The sequence below is a fragment of the Phyllobates terribilis genome, unplaced genomic scaffold (genome assembly GCF_046119375.1).
Source record: "Phyllobates terribilis strain yellow unplaced genomic scaffold, ASM4611937v1 Scaffold_4__5_contigs__length_816908805, whole genome shotgun sequence".
In the NCBI taxonomy this organism is placed as follows: domain Eukaryota; kingdom Metazoa; phylum Chordata; class Amphibia; order Anura; family Dendrobatidae; genus Phyllobates; species Phyllobates terribilis.
Window position 1 is genome coordinate 799,773,611 of NW_027362764.1, and position 21,369 is coordinate 799,794,979.

Genomic DNA, 21,369 nt, shown 5'->3' on the forward strand with positions numbered 1-21,369 from the left:
GACCCCCCGTGCATCCACCCACGGCGGGGAGAGATCCCCCGTACATCCAACCACAGAGGGGAGAGACCCCCCCCCGTGCATTCAACCACAGAGGGGAGAGACCCCCTCCGTGCATCCACCCACTGCAGAGAGAGACCCCCGTGCATCCACCCACGGCGGGGAGAGATCCCCCGTGCATCCAACCACAGAGGGGAGAGACCCCCCCCCGTGCATCCACCCACTGCAGAGAGAGACCCCCCGTGCATCCACCCATGGCAGGGAGAGACCCCCCGTGCATCCACCCATGGCAGGGAGAGACCCCCCGTGCATGCACCCACAGAGGGGAGAGATCCCCCGTGCATCCACCCACAGAGGGGAGAGACCCCCCGTGCATCCACCCACAGAGGGGAGAGACCCCAGTGCATCCACCCACAGAGGGGAGAGACCCCAGTGCATCCACCCACAGAGGGGAGAGACCCCAGTGCATTCACCCACAGAGGGGAGAGACCCCAGTGCATCCACCCACAGAGGGGAGAGACCCCAGTGCATTCACCCACAGAGGGGAGAGACCCCCCGTGCATCCACCCACAGAGGGGAGAGACCCCTCGTGCATCCACCCACAGAGGGGAGAGACCCCCCGTGCATCCACCCACAGAGGGGAGAGACCCCCCGTGCATCCACCCACAGAGGGGAGAGACCCCCCGTGCATCCACCCACAGAGGGGAGAGACCCCCCGTGCATCCACCCACAGAGGGGAGAGACCCCCCGTGCATCCACCCACAGAGGGGAGAGACCCCCCGTGCATCCACCCACAGAGGGGAGAGACCCCCCGTGCATCCACCCACAGAGGGGCAAGACCCCCCCGTGCATCCACCCACAGAGGGGCAAGACCCCCCCGTGCATCCACCCACAGAGGGTCAAGACCCCCCGTGCATCCACCCACACAGAGGGGCGAGACCCCCCCGTGCATCCACCCACAGAGGGTGAGACCCCCGGCCATCTAACCACAGAGGGGAGAGACCCTTGATACGTCAGAAGGGGAGGAGAGCACATGAGAGGAAGATGAGGCAGAAGGATGAAGAGGGATAATGAGGGGGCAGGATGATGGGGGTGATGGTTTTGTCTGTACACCAGGCAGGACCTCACACCACTCACACTCATCATCTGCAGGACCGGATCGCCTGCTGTAACCACACCCACAATGCCCCTATAAGCTGCCAGGCTGACTCTTCCCCCTGCGCAGCGCTGGCTCCTCTGCGGTTCTCACCTGGCCGCTCTCCACATTGCTCTTTTCTCGGCCTGTAGTGCTCTGCGCTCCGCAGGTGACAGCTGCATCTCCTGCTCGGTGAGCTCCGGGCTCTGCACCCTCAGCCGCTCCTGCAAACGTCGCTCCGCCTTGGCAGTGCGCACAGGAGCCGCTCCGTCCGTGCCGCTGGGGTATATAGGACTCAAACTAAGGGGGCGAAAGGGCAGAGATCAGGAAAACGGGGCCGCACCGAGGCCGGGAGGAGGAGGGCGAGGGGGGGCCGCGCCGAGGTCGGGAGGAGGAGGGCGAGGGGGGGCCGCGCCGAGGCCGGGAGGAGGAGGGCGAGGGGGGGCCGCGCCGAGGCCGGGAGGAGGAGGGCGAGGGGGGGCCGCGCCGAGGCCGGGAGGAGGAGGGCGAGGGGGGGCCGCGCCGAGGCCGGGAGGAGGAGGGCGAGGGGGGGCCGCGCCGAGGCCGGGAGGAGGAGGGCGAGGGGGGGCCGCGCCGAGGCCGGGAGGAGGAGGGCGAGGGGGGGCCGCGCCGAGGCCGGGAGGAGGAGGGCGAGGGGGGGCCGCGCCGAGGCCGGGAGGAGGAGGGCGAGGGGGGGCCGCGCCGAGGCCGGGAGGAGGAGGGCGAGGGGGGGCCGCGCCGAGGCCGGGAGGAGGAGGGCGAGGGGGGGCCGCGCCGAGGCCGGGAGGAGGAGGGCGAGGGGGGGCCGCGCCGAGGCCGGGAGGAGGAGGGCGAGGGGGGGCCGCGCCGAGGCCGGGAGGAGGAGGGCGAGCCGCGCCGAGGCCGGGAGGAGGCCTACAGGTTGTGCCCCCCCACGATGACACCCCCAATGTTGACATGAACAGACAACTTAAGGATGAAGGACACATATCTGACCCGGACATGGAGCTTGGCCGCTGCTCCAGGCGGAAGGCGTCCTCCAGGGAATTCCTTTGAGACTCTGATGGGGAGAACCTGCAAAATACAGAGACAATGTCAGCAGAGACCCCCGACATCCCAAACCCACCGGCCACAGCCAGCACCACCCAAGACAGAGTAGGACTCTCACCCGGTCAGCGAGGAAAGACTCCCACCATCCACACGCTCCACCTTGTACTCAACACCCTCTATGAACACGCTGGTCGGGGTGCTGGGTCCCACCGTCCTTGGACTGGAGTCCCCCGGGGTCCGCTCTTCCACCTCTCGTAGGAGCTGCTCCCGCTTCATCTGGATCCTACGGGCTGAGAAATAAACGCACAAGAGAAGATAAGGGACGAGAGGCGCTGGTGTCACATGTCAAATGGGGGGTCTGTACTGCCCCCAGGGAGGACAAGAGATGCTGGTGTCACATGGGGGGTCTGTACTGCCCCCAGGGAGGATGAGAGGCACTGGTGTCACATGGGGGGTCCGTACTGCTCTCAGGGAGGACGAGAGGCACTGGTGTCACATGGGGGGTCTGTACTGCCCCCAGGGAGGACGAGAGGCGCTGGTGTCACATGGGGGGGGGGTCTATAGTTCCCCCAGGGAGGACGAGAGTCGCTGGTGTCACATTGGGTGGGGTCGGGGAGGACTAGTTGCTGGTGTCACATAGGGGGTTCGTACTGCCCCCAGGGAGGACGAGAGTCGCTGTTGTCACATGGGGGGGTCTGTACTGCCCCCAGGGAGGACGAGAGTCGCAGGTGTCACATGGGGGGGGATCTGTACTGCCCCCAGGGAGGACGAGAGTCGCTGGTGTCACATGGGGGGGCCCGTACTGCTCCCAGGGAGGATGAGAGGCGCTGGTGTCACATGGGGGGTCCGTACTGCTCCCAGGGAGGACGAGAGGCACTGGTGTCACATGGGGGGGTCCGTACTGCTCCCAGAAAGGACGAGAGGCACTGGTGTCACATGGGGGGTCCGTACTGCTCCCAGAAAGGACGAGAGGCACTGGTGTCACATAGGGGGGTCTGTACTGCCCCCAGGGAGGACGAGAGGCGCTTGTGTCACATGGGGGGGTCTGTACTGCCCCCAGGGAGGACGAGAGGCGCTGGTGTCACATGGGGGGTCCGTACTGCCCCCAGGGAGGACCAGAGGCACTGGTGTCACATTGGGGGGGTCCGTACTGCTCCCAGAAAGGACGAGAGGCACTGGTGTCACATGGGGGGGGTCCGTACTGCCCCCAGGGAGGACAAGAGATGCTGGTGTCACATGGGGGGTTCGTACTGCCCCCAGGGAGGACAAGAAGTGCTGGTGTCACATGGGGGGTCCGTACTGCTCCCAGGGAGGACGAGAGCCAATGGTGTCACATGGGGGGTCTGTACTGCCCCCAGGGAGGATGAGAGGCACTGGTGTCACATGGGGGGTCCGTACTGCTCCCAGGGAGGACGAGAGGCACTGGTGTCACATGGGGGGTCTGTACTGCCCCCAGGGAGGATGAGAGGCACTGGTGTCACATGGGGGGTCCGTACTGCTCCCAGGGAGGACGAGAGGCACTGGTGTCACATGGGGGGGTCTGTACTGCCCCCAGGGAGGACGAGAGGCGCTGGTGTCACATGGGGGGGGGGTCTGTACTTCCCCCAGGGAGGACGAGAGTCGCTGGTGTTACATTGCGTGGGGTCGGGGAGGACTAGTTGCTGGTGTCACATAGGGGGTTCGTACTGCCCCCAGGGAGGACGAGAGTCGCTGGTGTCACATGGGGGGGTCTGTACTGCCCCCAGGGAGGACAAGAGTCGCAGGTGTCACATGGGGGGGGGATCTGTACTGCCCCCAGGGAGGACGAGAGGCGCTGGTGTCACATGGGGGGGTCCGTACTGCCCCCAGGGAGGACCAGAGGCACTGGTGTCACATTGGGGGGGTCCGTACTGCTTCCAGAAAGGACGAGAGGCACTGGTGTCACATGGGGGGGGTCCGTACTGCCCCCAGGGAGGACGAGAGGCGCTGGTGTCACATGGGGGGGTCCGTACTGCTCCCAGAAAGGACGAGAGGCACTGGTGTCACATAGGGGGGTCCGTACTGCCCCCAGGGAGGACGAGAGGCACTGGTGTCACATGGGGGGGGTCGGTACTGGTGTCACATAGAGGGGCCGAGCTGCCCCCAGAGAGGATAGCAGACACTGCGTCCTCGTGGACCTCTCGGCCTCAGCACCCACCTTCCTCTTCCTTCATCTTCCGCAGATCGTCCTCCCCCACCAGGGACACGCGCTTCGGGGGTCGGTCGCTCGGTTGCTGCTTCATGTCCATCTCAAAGTATTTCTGTCTCTCTCGGAAGGTGCGCTGCTCGGGGCTGTCCAGACCCTGAAAATAGAAATGGGGGTCACAAAGGACAACACCCCCAATGTCGGCAGCTCCATAGTGAGCCCCTCACCCTGCACTGAGGTGGGCACACTCACCTCTGGAGTCACACAAGGATGGTCGGGGGTCCGGGGGCTTGAAGGGTCCTGGAGGAGATGAGAGCGTTCAGTTGCACAATCTGGCGAGGTCAGCTGACCGGATGTAGCCGCGCGGCTGCTGGTGAGGCACCTACCTGCTGCTCGGCGCCGGGGTGCGCGGAGGGGATGGCGGCCAATGTCTTGTATACGTGCCTGGTGTGGAGGCCATCGCTGGGGGAGGATGGAGTAGTCTGGAGACGACACAAAGTAACGAAGCCTAAGTGCAAGATGGCAGAGAAAGCCTCACCAACGTAAAAGATCTAATGAGATGCCCCCAGACCGGGCACCACAGGAGTCAGCGGAAGGCAGCCGCGGCGGGAGAGCGGCGGCGGTGTGAGAGCCGCGGGAGAGCGGCGGCGGTGTGAGAGCCGCGGGAGAGCGGCGGCGGCGTGAGAGCCGCGGGAGAGCGGCGGCGGCGTGAAAGCCGCGGGAGAGCGGCGGCGGCGTGAAAGCCGCGGGAGAGCGGCGGCGGCGTGAAAGCCGCGGGAGAGCGGCGGCGGCGTGAAAGCCGCGGGAGAGCGGCGGCGGCGTGAAAGCCGCGGGAGAGCGGCGGCGGCGTGAAAGCCGCGGGACAGCGGCGGCGGCGTGAAAGCCGCGGGACAGCGGCGGCGGCGTGAAAGCCGCGGGACAGCGGCGGCGGCGTGAAAGCCGCGGGACAGCGGCGGCGGCGTGAAAGCCGCGGGACAGCGGCGGCGGCGTGAAAGCCGCGGGACAGCGGCGGCGGTGTGAAAGCCGCAGGACAGCGGCGGCGGCGGCGGGAGAGCCGCGGGAGAGCGGCGGCAGAGCCGCGGCGGCGGGAGAGCCGCAGCGGTGTGAGAGCCGCGGGAGAGCGGCGGCGGTGTGAGAGCCGGGGGAGAGCGGCGGCAGGAGAGCGGCGGCGATGTGAAAGCCGCGGGAGAGCGGCGGCGGTGTGAAAGCCGCGGGAGAGCGGCGGCGGTGTGAAAGCCGCGGGAGAGCGGCGGCAGCAGGAGAGCGGCGGCGATGTGAAAGCCGCGGGAGAGCGGCGGCGGTGTGAAAGCCGCGGGAGAGCGGCGGCGGTGTGAAAGCCGCGGGACAGCGGCGGCGGTGTGAAAGCCGCGGGACAGCGGCGGCGGTGTGAAAGCCGCGGGACAGCGGCGGCGGTGTGAAAGCCGCGGGACAGCGGCGGCGGTGTGAAAGCCGCGGGACAGCGGCGGCGGTGTGAAAGCCGCGGGACAGCGGCGGCGGTGTGAAAGCCGCGGGACAGCGGCGGCGGTGTGAAAGCCGCGGGAGAGCGGCGGGAGAGCGGCGGGAGAGCGGCGGCGGTGTGAAAGCCGCGGGAGAGCGGCGGGAGAGCTGCGGCGGTCTGAGAGCCGCGGGAGAGCGGCGGCAGCAGGAGAGCAGCGGCGGTGTGAGAGCCGGGGGAGAGCGGCGGCAGCAGGAGAGCGGCGGCGGTGTGAAAGCCGCGGGAGAGCGGCGGCGGCGGGAGAGCCGGTGGCGGGAGAGCCCCGTACACTGCCCTGTCATGTGACCTCACTTACCGGCCGGCTGTCACTTTGGCTCAAAAAGTTAATGGACGCCTGAAACAGAACAGAGAACAGTTAGTAAGTAGATCCGCAGCGCCCCCCGGGGCACGAAAGGCCGACATTACTACTATCCCCATCATCCAGAGGAGCCACACCGTACAGAGGAAGACACCAGCCAGCACCAGAGGAGCAACCAGCAGGCCACAGACATGTATGAGCGAGACCACCATACATGTGCGGCAGGACCACCGGACTAGTGGTGTCACCTGATCAGTACCATGCACCGCTGCACACGAATCCCTGCCACCTGGACCCCCCAGCGGAGAGGTCACCTGCCCCGTGTGCCCACCTACCTACAGTAGACAGCACAGCCCCGTGTGCCCAACTACCTACAGCAGACAGCCCGGCCCGTGTGCCCACCTACCTACAGCAGACAGCCCGGCCCGTGTGCCCACCTACCTACAGCAGACAGCCCGGCCCGTGTGCCCACCTACCTACAGCAGACAGCCCGGCCCGTGTGCCCACCTACCTACAGCAGACAGCCCGTCCCGTGTGCCCACCTACCTACAGCAGACAGCCCGGCCCGTGTGCCCAGCTACCTACAGCAGACAGCCCGGCCCGTGTGCCCAGCTACCTACAGCAGACAGCCCGGCCCGTGTGCCCAGCTACCTACAGCAGACAGCCCGGCCCGTGTGCCCAGCTACCTACAGCAGACAGCCCGGCCCGTGTGCCCAGCTACCTACAGCAGACAGCCCGGCCCGTGTGCCCAGCTACCTACAGCAGACAGCCCGGCCCGTGTGCCCAGCTACCTACAGCAGACAGCCCGGCCCGTGTGCCCAGCTACCTACAGCAGACAGCCCGGCCCGTGTGCCCAGCTACCTACAGCAGACAGCCCGGCCCGTGTGCCCAGCTACCTACAGCAGACAGCCCGGCCCGTGTGCCCAGCTACCTACAGCAGACAGCCCGGCCCGTGTGCCCAGCTACCTACAGCAGACAACCCGGCCCGTGTGCCCAGCTACCTACAGCAGACAGCCCGGCCCGTGTGCCCAGCTACCTACAGCAGACAGCCCGGCCCGTGTGCCCAGCTACCTACAGCAGACAGCCCGGCCCGTGTGCCCAGCTACCTACAGCAGACAGCCCGGCCCGTGTGCCCAGCTACCTACAGCAGACAGCCCGGCCCGTGTGCCCAGCTACCTACAGCAGACAGCCCGGCCCGTGTGCCCAGCTACCTACAGCAGACAGCCCGGCCCGTGTGCCCAGCTACCTACAGCAGACAGCCCGGCCCGTGTGCCCAGCTACCTACAGCAGACAGCCCGGCCCGTGTGCCCAGCTACCTACAGCAGACAGCCCGGCCCGTGTGCCCACCTACCTACAGCAGACAGCCCGGCCCGTGTGCCCACCTACCTACAGTAGACAGCCCGGCCCGTGTGCCCACCTACCTACAGTAGACAGCCCGGCCCGTGTGCCCACCTACCTACAGTAGACAGCCCGGCCCGTGTGCCCACCTACCTACAGTAGACAGCCCGGCCCGTGTGCCCACCTACCTACAGTAGACAGCCCGGCCCGTGTGCCCACCTACCTACAGTAGACAGCCCGGCCCGTGTGCCCACCTACCTACAGTAGACAGCCCGGCCCGTGTGCCCACCTACCTACAGCAGACAGCCCGGCCCGTGTGCCCACCTACCTACAGCAGACAGCCCGGCCCGTGTGCCCACCTACCTACAGCAGACAGCCTGGCCCGTGTGCCCACCTACCTACAGCAGACAGCCCGGCCCGTGTGCCCACCTACCTACAGTAGACAGCCTGGCCCGTGTGCCCACCTACCTACAGTAGACAGCCTGGCCCGTGTGCCCACCTACTGTACCTACAGTAGACAGCCTGGCCCGTGTGCCCACCTACCTACAGTAGACAGCCTGGCCCGTGTGCCCACCTACTGTACCTACAGTAGACAGCCTGGCCCGTGTGCCCACCTACTTACAGTAGACAGCCCGGCCCGTGTGCCCACCTACCTACAGTAGACAGCCCGGCCCGTGTGCCCACCTACCTACAGTAGACAGCCCGGCCCGTGTGCCCACCTACTGTACCTACAGTAGACAGCCTGGCCCGTGTGCCCACCTACCTACAGTAGACAGCCCGGCCCGTGTGCCCACCTACCTACAGTAGACAGCCTGGCCCGTGTGCCCAGCTACCTACAGTAGACAGCCTGGCCCGTGTGCCCACCTTCCCCCAGCAGAGCTGTCGCCCCCTCTTCTGTCGCCCCACGATATGACGGCTTTATTCCTGCACTGTGGAGCAGACACTTTCTGGCGGTTTATCTTGGGGTCGGTATTCTGACTGGACGTCTCCTTGCCCCTCCTCCGCCCAGCAGATGTCCCCCTACATACCGTCATGGCCGGAAGTGTCAGCACCCCTGAGATGCTCCCAGAACGTCATCACGCTTCCACACGTTTTCTTCCACGTTTGTTTTTTTCTTGTGTTTTTCCAATAAACACAAAAGGAGAAAAAAGGCAAAACCCCAACAATGGTCCGGACAGAATTGTTTCCCCTCCTATTTGGTTGCGCCCTGTGGAATAAATCCCTGCGATCAGTCGCTTCCTATAACCATCAGCTTCTTCCTCCTCAGCTGGGGTCTTGGACTCTTCTTCTCATATGTGAAGACGTCTTCTCCCAGCAGCCATTGTAAGATCTCTCCCCAGGTGATCAATGGGATTTAGATCCGGACTCATTGCTGTCACTTCAGGACTCTCCAGCGCTTTGGTTCCATCCATTTCTGGGGGCTTCTTGAAGTATGTTTGGGGTCATAGTCCTGCTGGAAGACCCATGACCTAGGACACACACCCAGCTTTCTGACACGGGTCACTACATTACCCCCCAGAATCCTTTGGTAATCTTCAGATTTCATGATGCCTATCACCCAGTCAAGGCCCCCAGTGCCAGAGGCAGCAGAACAACTCCAAAACATCTGTGACCCTCCACCATACCTGACTGTAGGTAGTGTGTTCTTTCTTTATAGGCCTCATTCCGTTTTTGGTAAACAGTAGAATGATGTGCTTTACCAAGAAGCTTTATCTTGGTCTCATCTCTCCACAAGACGCTTTCCCAGAAGGATTCTAGCTTATGTACATTTTGGCAAACTGCAGTCTAGCTTTTTTATGTCTCCGTGTCAGCAGTGGGGTCCTCCGGGGTCTCCTGCCATAGCGTTTCATGTCATTCACATGTGGACGGATAGTTCGCTGACACTGATGCCCCCTGAGGCTGCAGGACAGCTTGGATTTCTTTGGACCTTGATTGGGGCTGCTTATCCACCATCCGGACTATCCTGCGCTGCAACCTTTCATCAATTATCTGCCGTCCAGGGAGATTAGCTGCAGTGCCGTGGGGTGTAAACGTCTTCATTATGTTGTGCTCTGTGGACAAAGGAACATGAAGATCTCTGGAGATGGACTTGTAACCTTCAGATTTGTGATAATGTTCAACAAATTGGTTCTCAAGTCCTCAGACCGTTCTCTTCTCCTCTTTCTGTTCTCTATGCTCAGTGTAGCACACACAGACACACAATGCAAAGACTGAATCTTCTCCCTTTTTATCTGGTGTCAGGTGTGACTTCCATGTTGCCCACACCTGTTACTTGCTACAGGTGAGTGTGAACGAGCATCACAAGCTGGAAACAAAGTTGTTTTCTCACAACTTTGGAAAGTTGACAACAATCCTGTCCGGCCCATTTTGGGGGTTTTGTGTGAAATTATATCCAAATTTGTCATTTTTTTCTGTTTTTTTTGTGTTCTTCCAATAAACACAAAGGGAATAAACCCGTTTATGACAAAACGTGGGGAATTGTGATAATGTTCTGGGAGAAAGACTTCATTTTCTGGAACCCACACTGTCGGCCATGACTATGTGCAGATAGTGGGTACCGGGGGCAGCTCCGCTCAGGTACGGACCATGCAGACACGGCAGAGCAGCCCCTCCCCCGTTATAACAGTATTAGGGTTACGGCAGCCAGCGTCAGGCAGAGTCCGCTGGAAGCAGAAAGCAGAGGCAGATCCGCGACACTTACAAATCGAGTCTCCCTGCCCGTGAAGTGACAGGAGCGACCTGGGGCCTGAAAACAACAGAGTGTAAAACTATATACCAGGCCTCAAGAGCAGAAACACTGGAAAGGATTCTTTACAGTAACAGCAGAGCAGCGGTAAATCCCTGCACAGCATAACGATGTAATACCAAAAATCAAGACCAGCATTTATGAAATGACTAAAAGGGAGAACTAATCATTATTATAGGAAAGGATTCTTTACAGTAACAGCGAATAAACTGAATCACTCAACTGGAAGAGCTGGTGAAATAAAAACCAACGTGAACAACACGAGTGGAGAATCCAATGCGACACTGTCGGTATTAATAAAATCTGGAAGAGTTGTTGTAAAGGCACTGGGGGATGGGTGTCAGCTGTGCACAAAGGAAGGGGTTCTTTACAGTAACAGCATGAACACTGTAATATTTCCCAACTGCTATTATTGGAAATAATGACGTCAATTAGAGCGTTTGTCCAACTAACAGGGAGAGGAATCTTTACAGTAACAGCAGCTGAGCCTGACACCTCGGCTGGCCCTGACACCTCGGCTGGCCCGGTCACTGCTGCCCTGACACCTCGGCTGGCCCGGTCACTGCTGCCCTGACGCCTCGGCTGGCCCGGTCACTGCTGCCCTGACGCCTCGGCTGGCCCGGTCACTGCTGCCCTGACGCCTCGGCTGGCCCGGTCACTGCTGCCCTGACGCCTTGGCTGGCCCTGACACCTCGGCTGGCCCGGTCACTGCTGCCCTGACGCCTCGGCTGGCCAGGTCACTGCTGCCCTGACGCCTCGGCTGGCCCGGTCACTGCTGCCCTGACGCCTCGGCTGGCCCTGACACCTCGGCTGGCCCTGACACCTCGGCTGGCCCTGACACCTCGGCTGGCCCGGTCACTGCTGCCCTGACGCCTCGCGCCTCACCTGCTGCGTAACTGGCGGGGAAGGAGACGACGGGCACTCTCTTTTGCTTCCAGTTGTGAAGTCCGCAGATGGTGTCTGCAATGAAAGAAGAGGAGAGTGAGGATGTGGTGGCGTCAGATTACAACATCCAGCGCAGGTCACTGCTCCGCCGTCTCTAGATGTACAGAACATGCAGCACAAAACAGCCGCGGTGACACTGCCCCCGCAGGCCAAAGGAGGAAGTGCAGCACAAAACAGCCGCGGTGACACTGCCCCCGCAGGCCGGAGGAGGAAGTGCAGCACAAAACAGCCGCGGTGACACTGCCCCCGCAGGCCGGAGGGGGAAATGCAGCGCAAAACAGCCGTGGTGACACTGCCCCCGCAGGCCGGAGGGGGAAATGCAGCGCAAAACAGCTGTGGTGACACGGCCCCCGCAGGCCGAAGGAGGAAGTGCAGCACTAAACAGCCGTGGTGACACTGCCCCCGCAGGCCGGAGGAGAAAGTGCAGAGCAAAACAGTCGTGGTGACACTGCCCCCGCAGGCCGGAGGAGGAAGTGCAGCACAAAACAGCCGTGGTGACACTGCCCCCCGCAGGCCGGAGGAGTAAATGCAGCCAGAGACACCATACAAGAATCTCATCACTGGAAGGACGGAGACAACACAAACACTTACTGCACTGTCAGAACTACAACTCCCAGCATTCCAGGGAAGAGAACAGAGATTCTGCATCAATCTACAGATAGGGTCCCAATGATGGCGAAAACCTACTGGACAAAGCAGTCCAGGTCCCGGATGATGGGAGTGACTATATCCTGCTCACAATGTACGACTCCCATCATCTGTATACTCCAGAACTCACAATCTAACGCAGGGCACCACTCCCATCATCCCAGGATCTCACAGATCGCTTTGTGGACTCCTGAGGATCGGGATGATGGGAGTGTTTCTCCACGAGCGGACGTCAGGCCCTTGGCACAGAGCAGTGGCGGGGAGGACAGCTGCGCCCCCCACCTGCTGACAGGCGTCAGTCTGATCCCCAATGGGGGGTGGTGACAGCTGGACCTGACTGACAATCCCTGGAATGAGGAGATAAGCCTCGCACTTTCTAATTGTGGCCCCGTTATCAGCAGGGACCTTCCAGGGGCCACGTCTCACATCGGGGCCCGGGCGCCGACACTCTCAGATCACTAGATGGGTGCAGCTGCCAGTCTGACCGGGGCTGGAGGGGCGCAGGGCTCGGAGGACAGGCGCTGCCCCTGCCTCCGGTGATGTACGGACCCCACAGGTGCACGGCAGGGAGCATCATCTGCAGCGACCTGTGAGGTCTGGTTATTGGGGGCATCACTCGGGGCATTAGTACATACCTGGGCAGCTGCTACATGGCAGTTCAACCCCCCGGGGCAGCCCCTCCGGACTGACAGCACTGGGCACACACATGACGGACGGGTGTGGTGATTGTTGCAGCCAGAAGCATGTGGGGCACAGACGTGACAATGTAAACAGCAGCGCCCGCGGGGCACAGAGCCGGTGACTGGCACCTCATGCTGCACACAGACTGCGGGCACCGTGCCCCGGCCGCCAGCGCAAGCTCACACGTGGGCACAGCACACACGGGCAGAACACACACACGCTGCCTCTTGCCTTCTTGGAGTACACAGTGGTCTTCAGGACCCCCGAGCTGCCGTATCCTGTGGGAGGACCACCCAGAGAGATGCCCCTGGAGCCCGACCGCTTCTTGTTTGCCAACACAAAGGGGTTTTCACTGAATAGTATGGACTGGCAGTCCACAAGCGCCTCCTCCGCATCCGCCTGACATGAGGGGGGCGCCGCCGGGTGGGAGGGCAGGACAGAAGGTGGCGGGGTAACCGGAGGGGCAGGAAGGCAGGTCGGGCCATTGGCTACAACTGTGGGGACAGGGTGGACGAGGGCCACAGGGACGGGGGCGGGGGGGCAGGAGGCAAGAGGGCAGGAGGCGTCCATTCCCAGGGGAAGCTGCAAGATCAACAGAGGAGGAGAGGGTAAAAAAGGAGAGAACCTGCAGAGGTGGTGAGGGGGGCGACAAGACGAGAGAGAGGAGGTGGGGGGCGACAAGACGAGAGAGAGGAGGTGGGGGGCGACAAGACGAGAGAGAGGAGGTGGGGGGCGACAAGACGAGAGAGAGGAGGTGGGGGGCGACAAGACGAGAGAGAGGAGGTGGGGGGCGACAAGACGAGAGAGAGGAGGTGGGGGGCGACAAGACGAGAGAGAGGAGGTGGGGGGCGACAAGACGAGAGAGAGGAGGTGGGGGGCGACAAGACGAGAGAGAGGAGGTGGGGGGCGACAAGACGAGAGAGAGGAGGTGGGGGGCGACAAGACGAGAGAGAGGAGGTGGGGGGCGACAAGACGAGAGAGAGGAGGTGGGGGGCGACAAGACAAGAGAGAGGAGGGGGCGACAAGACGAGAGAGAGGAGGGGGCGACAAGACGAGAGAGAGGAGGGGGCGACAAGACGAGAGAGAGGAGGGGGCGACAAGACGAGAGAGAGGAGGGGGCGACAAGACGAGAGAGAGGAGGGGGCGACAAGACGAGAGAGAGGAGGGGGCGACAAGACGAGAGAGAGGAGGGGGCGACAAGACGAGAGAGGAGGGGGCGACAAGACGAGAGAGGAGGGGGCGACAAGACGAGAGAGGAGGGGGCGACAAGACGAGAGAGGAGGGGGCGACAAGACGAGAGAGGAGGGGGCGACAAGACGAGAGAGGAGGGGGCGACAAGACGAGAGAGGAGGGGGCGACAAGACGAGAGAGGAGGGGGCGACAAGACGAGAGAGGAGGGGGCGACAAGACGAGAGAGGAGGGGGCGACAAGACGAGAGAGGAGGGGGCGACAAGACGAGAGAGGAGGGGGCGACAAGACAAAAAAAGGGGATTGGGGATATCAAGAGTGACAAGAAGAGGGTGGGAGGGAACAAGAGAAGAAAAAGAGGGAGGGGGCAAATGAGACAGGATAGGAGGACTGAGGATAGTGCAGAGCGGTGACCGGCGGTGCAGCGCGGGATCTACATGATGGCGGACCCCCCCTCCGATCTCTGCTTGCAGTCATTACACAGAGCGCGTCTTGTCACGTCCCGCTCGCTGCTGCAGATTTTCCATGCTAAGCCCATAATGCCCTGATGCATCGTGTCAATGTGTCAGTGCAGCAGTGTTGGCAGGATGGGGATGGGGGGGGATTCCTGTGACCCCTCACTGACAGCAAGCAGAGATCATGAGAACTGACAATACAAGTTATAAAACTTTTCATTTTGATCTTTACGCAGCACAGGGCCTCACAGATTATATATGTACACCCCGCATATAACCTGTGTGTGCCCACCCACAGCGCCCCCAGCTGCCCATCAGAACTCCTCGCACCACCTGAGTGCACACTCACATCCAGAAGCTCCTGAGGAGGGAAGGAGACGTTATTACTGCTCCCCGAAACTAGAGGATAAAGCCCCCCAAACTGATCTACATGGGGCGCTAGTGAGAAGGGTCACCCTCGGCTGAGGCTAAATGCAGTATTTACCCAACCGTAAATGGCTGATACCAGAGAGCAACAGACACCTCTCCCTAGCCTGAAATGGCTGATCCTGCACTGACCCATAGTAATGACATCACCTATGCAGACCCTCACAGCCGGGCGCCGGTCACCACACACAGGGGACAGAAGGGAAGGAAAGGCGGCCAGTACTCACAGGTCTGATGTACGCCGTGCGCTCTGTGCCCCTCACACCAGTCTACCAGGACGGCACGAGGGCGGCCAAAAATAGTGACCGGTGGAGGAGGGGACGCCGGGGAGGAGGCGCTGGGGATGGCAGCTGCCAGCGAGGCAGGAATAGATCCTGACACATTCCCAAATAAACACCACATTCCACAAACATCCCCCACCCGAAAGCCACCGACCCTGATACCAACCTCACACAGAGAGACCACCACTGCCCAGCGCCAACCAGAGGGCAAGAGACCACCACTGCCCAGCGCCAACCAGAGGGCAAGAGACCACCACTGCCCAGCGCCAACCAGAGGGCAAGAGACCACCACTGCCCAGGGCCAACCAGAGGGCAAGAGACAACCACTGCCCAGCGCCAACCAGAGGGCAAGAGACCACCACTGCCCAGCGCCAACCAGAGGGCAAGAGACCGCCACTGCCCAGCGCCAACCAGAGGGCAAGAGACCGCCACTGCCCAGCGCCAACCAGAGGGCAAGAGACCGTCACTGCCCAGCGCCAACCGGAGGGCAAGAGACCGTCACTGCCCAGCGCCAACCGGAGGGCAAGAGACCGTCACTGCCCAGCGCCAACCGGAGGGCAAGAGACCGTCACTGCCCAGCGCCAACCGGAGGGCAAGAGACCGTCACTGCCCAGCGCCAACCAGAGGGCAAGAGACCGTCACTGCCCAGCGCCAACCAGAGGGCAAGAGACCGTCACTGCCCAGCGCCAACCAGAGGGCAAGAGACCGTCACTGCCCAGCGCCAACCAGAGGGCAAGAGACCGTCACTGCCCAGCGCCAACCAGAGGGCAAGAGACCGTCACTGCCCAGCGCCAACCAGAGGGCAAGAGACAGTCACTGCCCAGCGCCAACCAGAGGGCAAGAGACCGTCACTGCCCAGCGCCAACCAGAGGGCAAGAGACCGTCACTGCCCAGCGCCAACCAGAGGGCAAGAGACCGTCACTGCCCAGCGCCAACCAGAGGGCAAGAGACCGTCACTGCCCAGCGCCAACCAGAGGGCAAGAGACCGTCACTGCCCAGCGCCAACCAGAGGGCAAGAGACCGTCACTGCCCAGCGCCAACCAGAGGGCAAGAGACCACCACTGCCCAGCGCCAACCAGAGGGCAAGAGACCACCACTGCCCAGCGCCAACCAGAGGGCAAGAGACCACCACTGCCCAGCGCCAACCAGAGGGCAAGAGACCATCACTGCCCAGCGCCAACCAGAGGGCAAGAGACCATCACTGCCCAGCGCCAACCAGAGGGCAAGAGACCATCACAGCCCAGCGCCAACCTCACAGAGAGCCATGGTCAGTCTCTACACCATCAGTCAGCTCAATTCCAGGGCTGCCGTCCTGCAGTAGGAGAGCACAGCTGTGGAGGCGTCTGCTCTGCCACTTACCCTGTTCCCTTTGGGCAGCCCGCTGCTGGGTAGAGCTGCCAGCGTCTTGTAGTCGAGTCTGATTGGTTCAGTAGTCGTCGTTGTGGTAAATCCCTGCAAATCACAGAGGAGATGAGAGGAGGGTGAGGACACCACAGCCTATGCACCCGACACAGAAAATGGCGCAGCTGCCCCTATGACAACACTTCCTGCCTGTGCGCTGGCCTTACTCTGCTCTCCTAGGGATGATGCATGTATCATCACTGACATCACTGTCTGATCAAATACAAGGTGATGGGAGCACGCTAATTTTCATATTATTTAAAGGGAAAAGTCCATAAGAACAGAGACATCTATAAACTTAAAAGGGATTTTCCCACGAACAAAAGTTGATTCTAATCCATAGATCTTGGAATAATAATAAATTCCACAATTGGATGTTTCCATATAATGCTCCTGTGCGGAGATAATCCTATAAATGTGCCCCTTTGCTTCCTCCCCTGCTGTCCTGTCTGTATACTCTCCTGCTGTCCTGTCTGTATACTCTCCTGCGTCCTCTCCTGCTGTCCTGTCTGTATACTCTCCTGCGTCCTCCCCTGCTGTCCTGTCTGTATACTCTCCTGCGTCCTCCCCTGCTGTCCTGTCTGTATACTCTCCTGCGTCCTCCCCTGCTGTCCTGTCTGTATACTCTCCTGCGTCCTCCCCTGCTGTAATGTCTGCATACTCTCCTGCGTCCTCCCCTGCTGTCCTGTCTGTATACTCTCCTGCGTCCTCCACTGCTGTAATGTCTGTATACTCTCCTGCGTCCTCCCCTGCTGTCCTGTCTGTATACTCTCCTGCGTCCTCCCCTGCTGTCCTGTCTGTATACTCTCCTGCGTCCTCCCCTGCTGTCCTGTCTGTATACTCTCCTGCGTCCTCCCCTGCTGTCCTGTCTGTATACTCTCCTGCGTCCTCCCCTGCTGTCCTGTCTGTGTACTCTCCTGCGTCCTCCCCTGCTGTCCTGTCTGTGTACTCTCCTGCGTCCTCCCCTGCTGTCATGTCTGTGTACTCTCCTGCGTCCTCCCCTGCTGTCCTGTCTGTATACTCTCCTGCGTCCTCCCCTGCTGTCCTGTCTGTATACTCTCCTGCGTCCTCCCCTGCTGTCCTGTCTGTATACTCTCCTGCGTCCTCCCCTGCTGTCCTGTCTGTATACTCTCCTGCGTCCTCCCCTGCTGTCCTGTCTGTATACTCTCCTGCGTCCTCCCCTGCTGTCCTGTCTGTATACTCTCCTGCGTCCTCCCCTGCTGTCCTGTCTGTATACTCTCCTGCGTCCTCCCCTGCTGTCCTGTCTGTATACTCTCCTGCGTCCTCCCCTGCTGTCCTGTCTGTATACTCTCCTGCGTCCTCCCCTGCTGTCCTGTCTGTATACTCTCCTGCGTCCTCCCCTGCTGTCCTGTCTGTATACTCTCCTGCGTCCTCCCCTGCTGTCCTGTCTGTATACTCTCCTGCGTCCTCCCCTGCTGTCCTGTCTGTATACTCTCCTGCGTCCTCCCCTGCTGTCCTGTCTGTATACTCTCCTGCGTCCTCCCCTGCTGTCCTGTCTGTATACTCTCCTGCGTCCTCCCCTGCTGTCCTGTCTGTATACTCTCCTGCGTCCTCCCCTGCTGTCCTGTCTGTATACTCTCCTGCGTCCTCCCCTGCTGTCCTGTCTGTATACTCTCCTGCGTCCTCCCCTGCTGTCCTGTCTGTATACTCTCCTGCGTCCTCCCCTGCTGTCCTGTCTGTATACTCTCCTGCGTCCTCCCCTGCTGTCCTGTCTGTATACTCTCCTGCGTCCTCCCCTGCTGTCCTGTCTGTATACTCTCCTGCGTCCTCCCCTGCTGTCCTGTCTGTATACTCTCCTGCGTCCTCCCCTGCTGTCCTGTCTGTATACTCTCCTGCGTCCTCCCCTGCTGTCCTGTCTGTATACTCTCCTGCGTCCTCCCCTGCTGTAATGTCTGTATACTCTCCTGCGTCCTCCCCTGCTGTCCTGTCTGTATACTCTCCTGCGTCCTCCCCTGTTGTAATGTCTGTATACTCTCCTGCGTCCTCCCCTGCTGTAATGTCTGTATACTCTCCTGCGTCCTCCCCAGCTGTCCTGTCTGTATAATCTCCTGCGTCCTCCCCTGCTGTAATGTCTGTATACTCTCCTGCGTCCTCCCCTGCTGTAATGTCTGTATACTCTCCTGCGTCCTCCCCTGCTGTAATGTCTGTATACTCTCCTGAGTCCTCCCCTGCTGTCCTGTCTGTATACTATCCTGCATCCTCCCCTGCTGTAATGTCTGTATACTCTCCTGCGTCCTCCCCTGCTGTCCTGTCTGTATACTCTCCTGCGTCCTCCCCTGCTGTCCTGTCTGTATACTCTTTTCCTTCCCCCTGCCAGGAGCTGTGGTATGATCAGACCATGTCCCTGTACGGTCAGACCCGGCCAATACACAGCAGGGGACATTTATAGGATTATCTCAGCACAGGAACATTATATGGAAACATCCAATTGTGGAAGTTATTATTATTCCAAGATCTATGGATTAAAATCAACTTTCTTTCATGGGAAAAAACCTTTAAATATTTAAGGAAAATTTTTTTCGGATGTGTTTTTTTTTTTTTTTTTTTACTTTTCTGTTCAATATTTTATTACATGTAAAAATTAAAAACACAAAATCTTGTTCTTTTCTAGCAGAGAAAGCAGGAAGGTATGCCGGGTGATCTCAATTTACTGCTGCTTTAAAGTAATGGACGGACCGACGACCGACAGCTCTGAACATGGAGGAAAAGTCAGCAGCAATCTCAGAAAGTATCGTCACTGCACTGCACCAGAACCAGAGAATAACCAGATCACAGAAGGATAATCACCGACACCCTGCACCGATACTGCGCAACATCCAGCATTATACTCCAGAGCAGCACTCACTATTCTGCTGCTGCACTCACTGATCCTGAACTCATCCTGAGTTACATCCTGTATTATACCCCAGAGCTGCACTCGCTATTCTGCTGGTGCAGTCACTGTGTACATACATTACATTACTGATCCTGAGTTACCTCCTGTATTATACTTCAGAGCTGCACTCACTATTCTGCTGGTGCAGTCACTGTGTACATACATTACATTACTGATCCTGAGTTACATCCTGTATTATACTCCAGAGCTGCACTCACTATTCTGCTGGTGCAGTCACTGTGTACATACATTACATTACTGATCCTGAGTTACATCCTGCATTATACTCCAGAGCTGCACTCACTATTCTGCTGGTGCAGTCACTGTGTACCTACATTACATTACTGATCCTGAGTTACAGCCTGTATTATACTCCAGAGCTGCACTCACAATTCTGCTGGTACAGTTACTGTGTACATACATTACATTACTGATCCTGAGTTACATCCTGTATTATACTCCAGAGCTGCACTCACTATTCTGCTGGTGCAGTCACTGTACATACATTACATAACTGATCCTGAGTTACATCCTGTATTATACTCCAGAGCTGCACTCACTATCCTGCTGGTGCAGTCACTGTGCGCATACATTACATTACTGATCCTGAGTTACATACTGTATTATACTCCAGAGCTGCACTCACTATCCTGCTGGTGCAGTCACTGTGTACATACATTACATTACTGATCCTGAGTAACATCCTGCATTATACTCCAGAGCTGCACTCACTATTCTGCTGGTGCAGTCACTGTACATACATTACATAACTGATCCTGAGTTACATCCTGTATTATACTCCAGAGCTGCACTCACTATCCTGCTGGTGCAGTCACTGTGCGCATACATTACATTACTGATCCTGAGTTACATACTGTATTATACTCCAGAGCTGCACTCACTATCCTGCTGGTGCAGTCACTGTGTACATACATTACATTACTGATCCTGAGTTACATTCTGCATTATACTCCAGAGCTGCACTCACTATTCTGCTTGTGCAGTCTCTGTGTACATACATTACATTACTGATCCTGAGTTACATCCTGTATTATACTCCAGAGCTGCACTCACTATTCTGCTGGTGCAGTCACTGTGTACATACATTACATTACTGATCCTGAGTTACATTCTGCATTATACTCCAGAGCTGCACTCACTATTCTGCTTGTGCAGTCTCTGTGTACATACATTACATTACTGATCCTGAGTTACCTCCTGTATTATACTCCAGAGCAGCACTCACTATCCTGCTGGTGCAGTCACTGTGCACATACATTACATTACTGATCCTGAGTTACATACTGTATTATACTCCAGAGCTGCACTCACTATTCTGCTGGTGCAGTCACTGTGTACATACATTACATTACTGATCCTGAGTTACATCCTGTATTATACCCCAGAGCTGCACTCACTATCCTGCTGGTGCAGTCACTGTGTACATACATTACATTACTGATCCTGAGTAACATCCTGCATTATACTCCAGAGCTGCACTCACTATTCTGCTTGTGCAGTCTCTGTGTACATACATTACATTACTGATCCTGAGTTACATCCTGTATTATACTCCAGAGCTGCACTCACTATTCTGCTGGTGCAGTCACTGTGTACATAGATTACATTACTGATCCTGAGTTATATCCTGTATTATACTCCAGAGCTGCACTCACTATTCTGCTTGTGCAGTCTCTGTGTACATACATTACATTACTGATCCTGAGTTACATCCTGTATTATACTCCAGAGCTGCACTCACTATTCTCCTGGTGCAGTCACTGTGTACATACATTACATTACTGATCCTGAGTTACCTCCTGTATTATTCTCCAGAGCTGCACTCACTATTCTGCTGGTGCAGTCACTGTGTACATACATTACATTACTGATCCTGAGTTACATCCTGTATTATACTCCAGAGCTGCACTCACTATTCTGCTGGTGCAGTCACTGTGTAGTTACATTACATTACTGATCCGGAGTTACATCCTGTATTATACTTCAGAGCTGCGCTCACTATTCTGCTGGTGCAGTCACTGTGTACATACATTACATTACTGATCCTGAGTTACATCCTGTATTATACTCCAGAGCTGCACTCACTATTCTGCTGGTGCAGTCACTGTGTAGTTACATTACATTACTGATCCTGAGTTACATCCTGTATTATACTTCAGAGCTGCACTCACTATTCTGCTGGTGCAGTCACTGTGTACATACATTACATTACTGATCCTGAGTTA

General features: G+C 58.9%; 1 protein-coding gene across 30 annotated transcripts in view; it reads right to left on the reverse strand.

Annotated features, from left to right (window-relative positions):
* The window catches only part of SCRIB (scribble planar cell polarity protein), a 185,625-nt gene that overhangs the window by 49,455 nt on the left and 114,801 nt on the right, over nt 1–21,369 (reverse strand). For 21 of the 30 annotated variants that reach the window (XR_012320202.1, XR_012320197.1, XR_012320195.1 and 18 more), the window contains 11 exons: nt 16,186–16,278; nt 12,708–13,058; nt 11,088–11,162; nt 10,158–10,202; nt 6,116–6,154; nt 4,712–4,807; nt 4,578–4,625; nt 4,338–4,482; nt 2,280–2,451; nt 2,108–2,185; nt 1,247–1,432 (listed from right to left, as the gene is read on the reverse strand). Coding sequence is in view for 20 of the 30 variants with exons in the window: in XM_073680016.1 (XP_073536117.1) it covers nt 1,247–1,432; nt 2,108–2,185; nt 2,280–2,451; nt 4,338–4,482; nt 4,578–4,625; nt 4,712–4,807; nt 6,116–6,154; nt 10,158–10,202; nt 11,088–11,162; nt 12,708–13,058; nt 16,186–16,278 (1,328 nt within the window). In the remaining 10 variants the exon portion in view is untranslated. The remainder of the gene's footprint in view (nt 1–1,246; nt 1,433–2,107; nt 2,186–2,279; nt 2,452–4,337; nt 4,483–4,577; nt 4,626–4,711; nt 4,808–6,115; nt 6,155–10,157; nt 10,203–11,087; nt 11,163–12,707; nt 13,059–16,185; nt 16,279–21,369) is intronic. The other 9 variants (XM_073680026.1, XM_073680029.1, XM_073680028.1 and 6 more) reach the window with 5 other exon arrangements.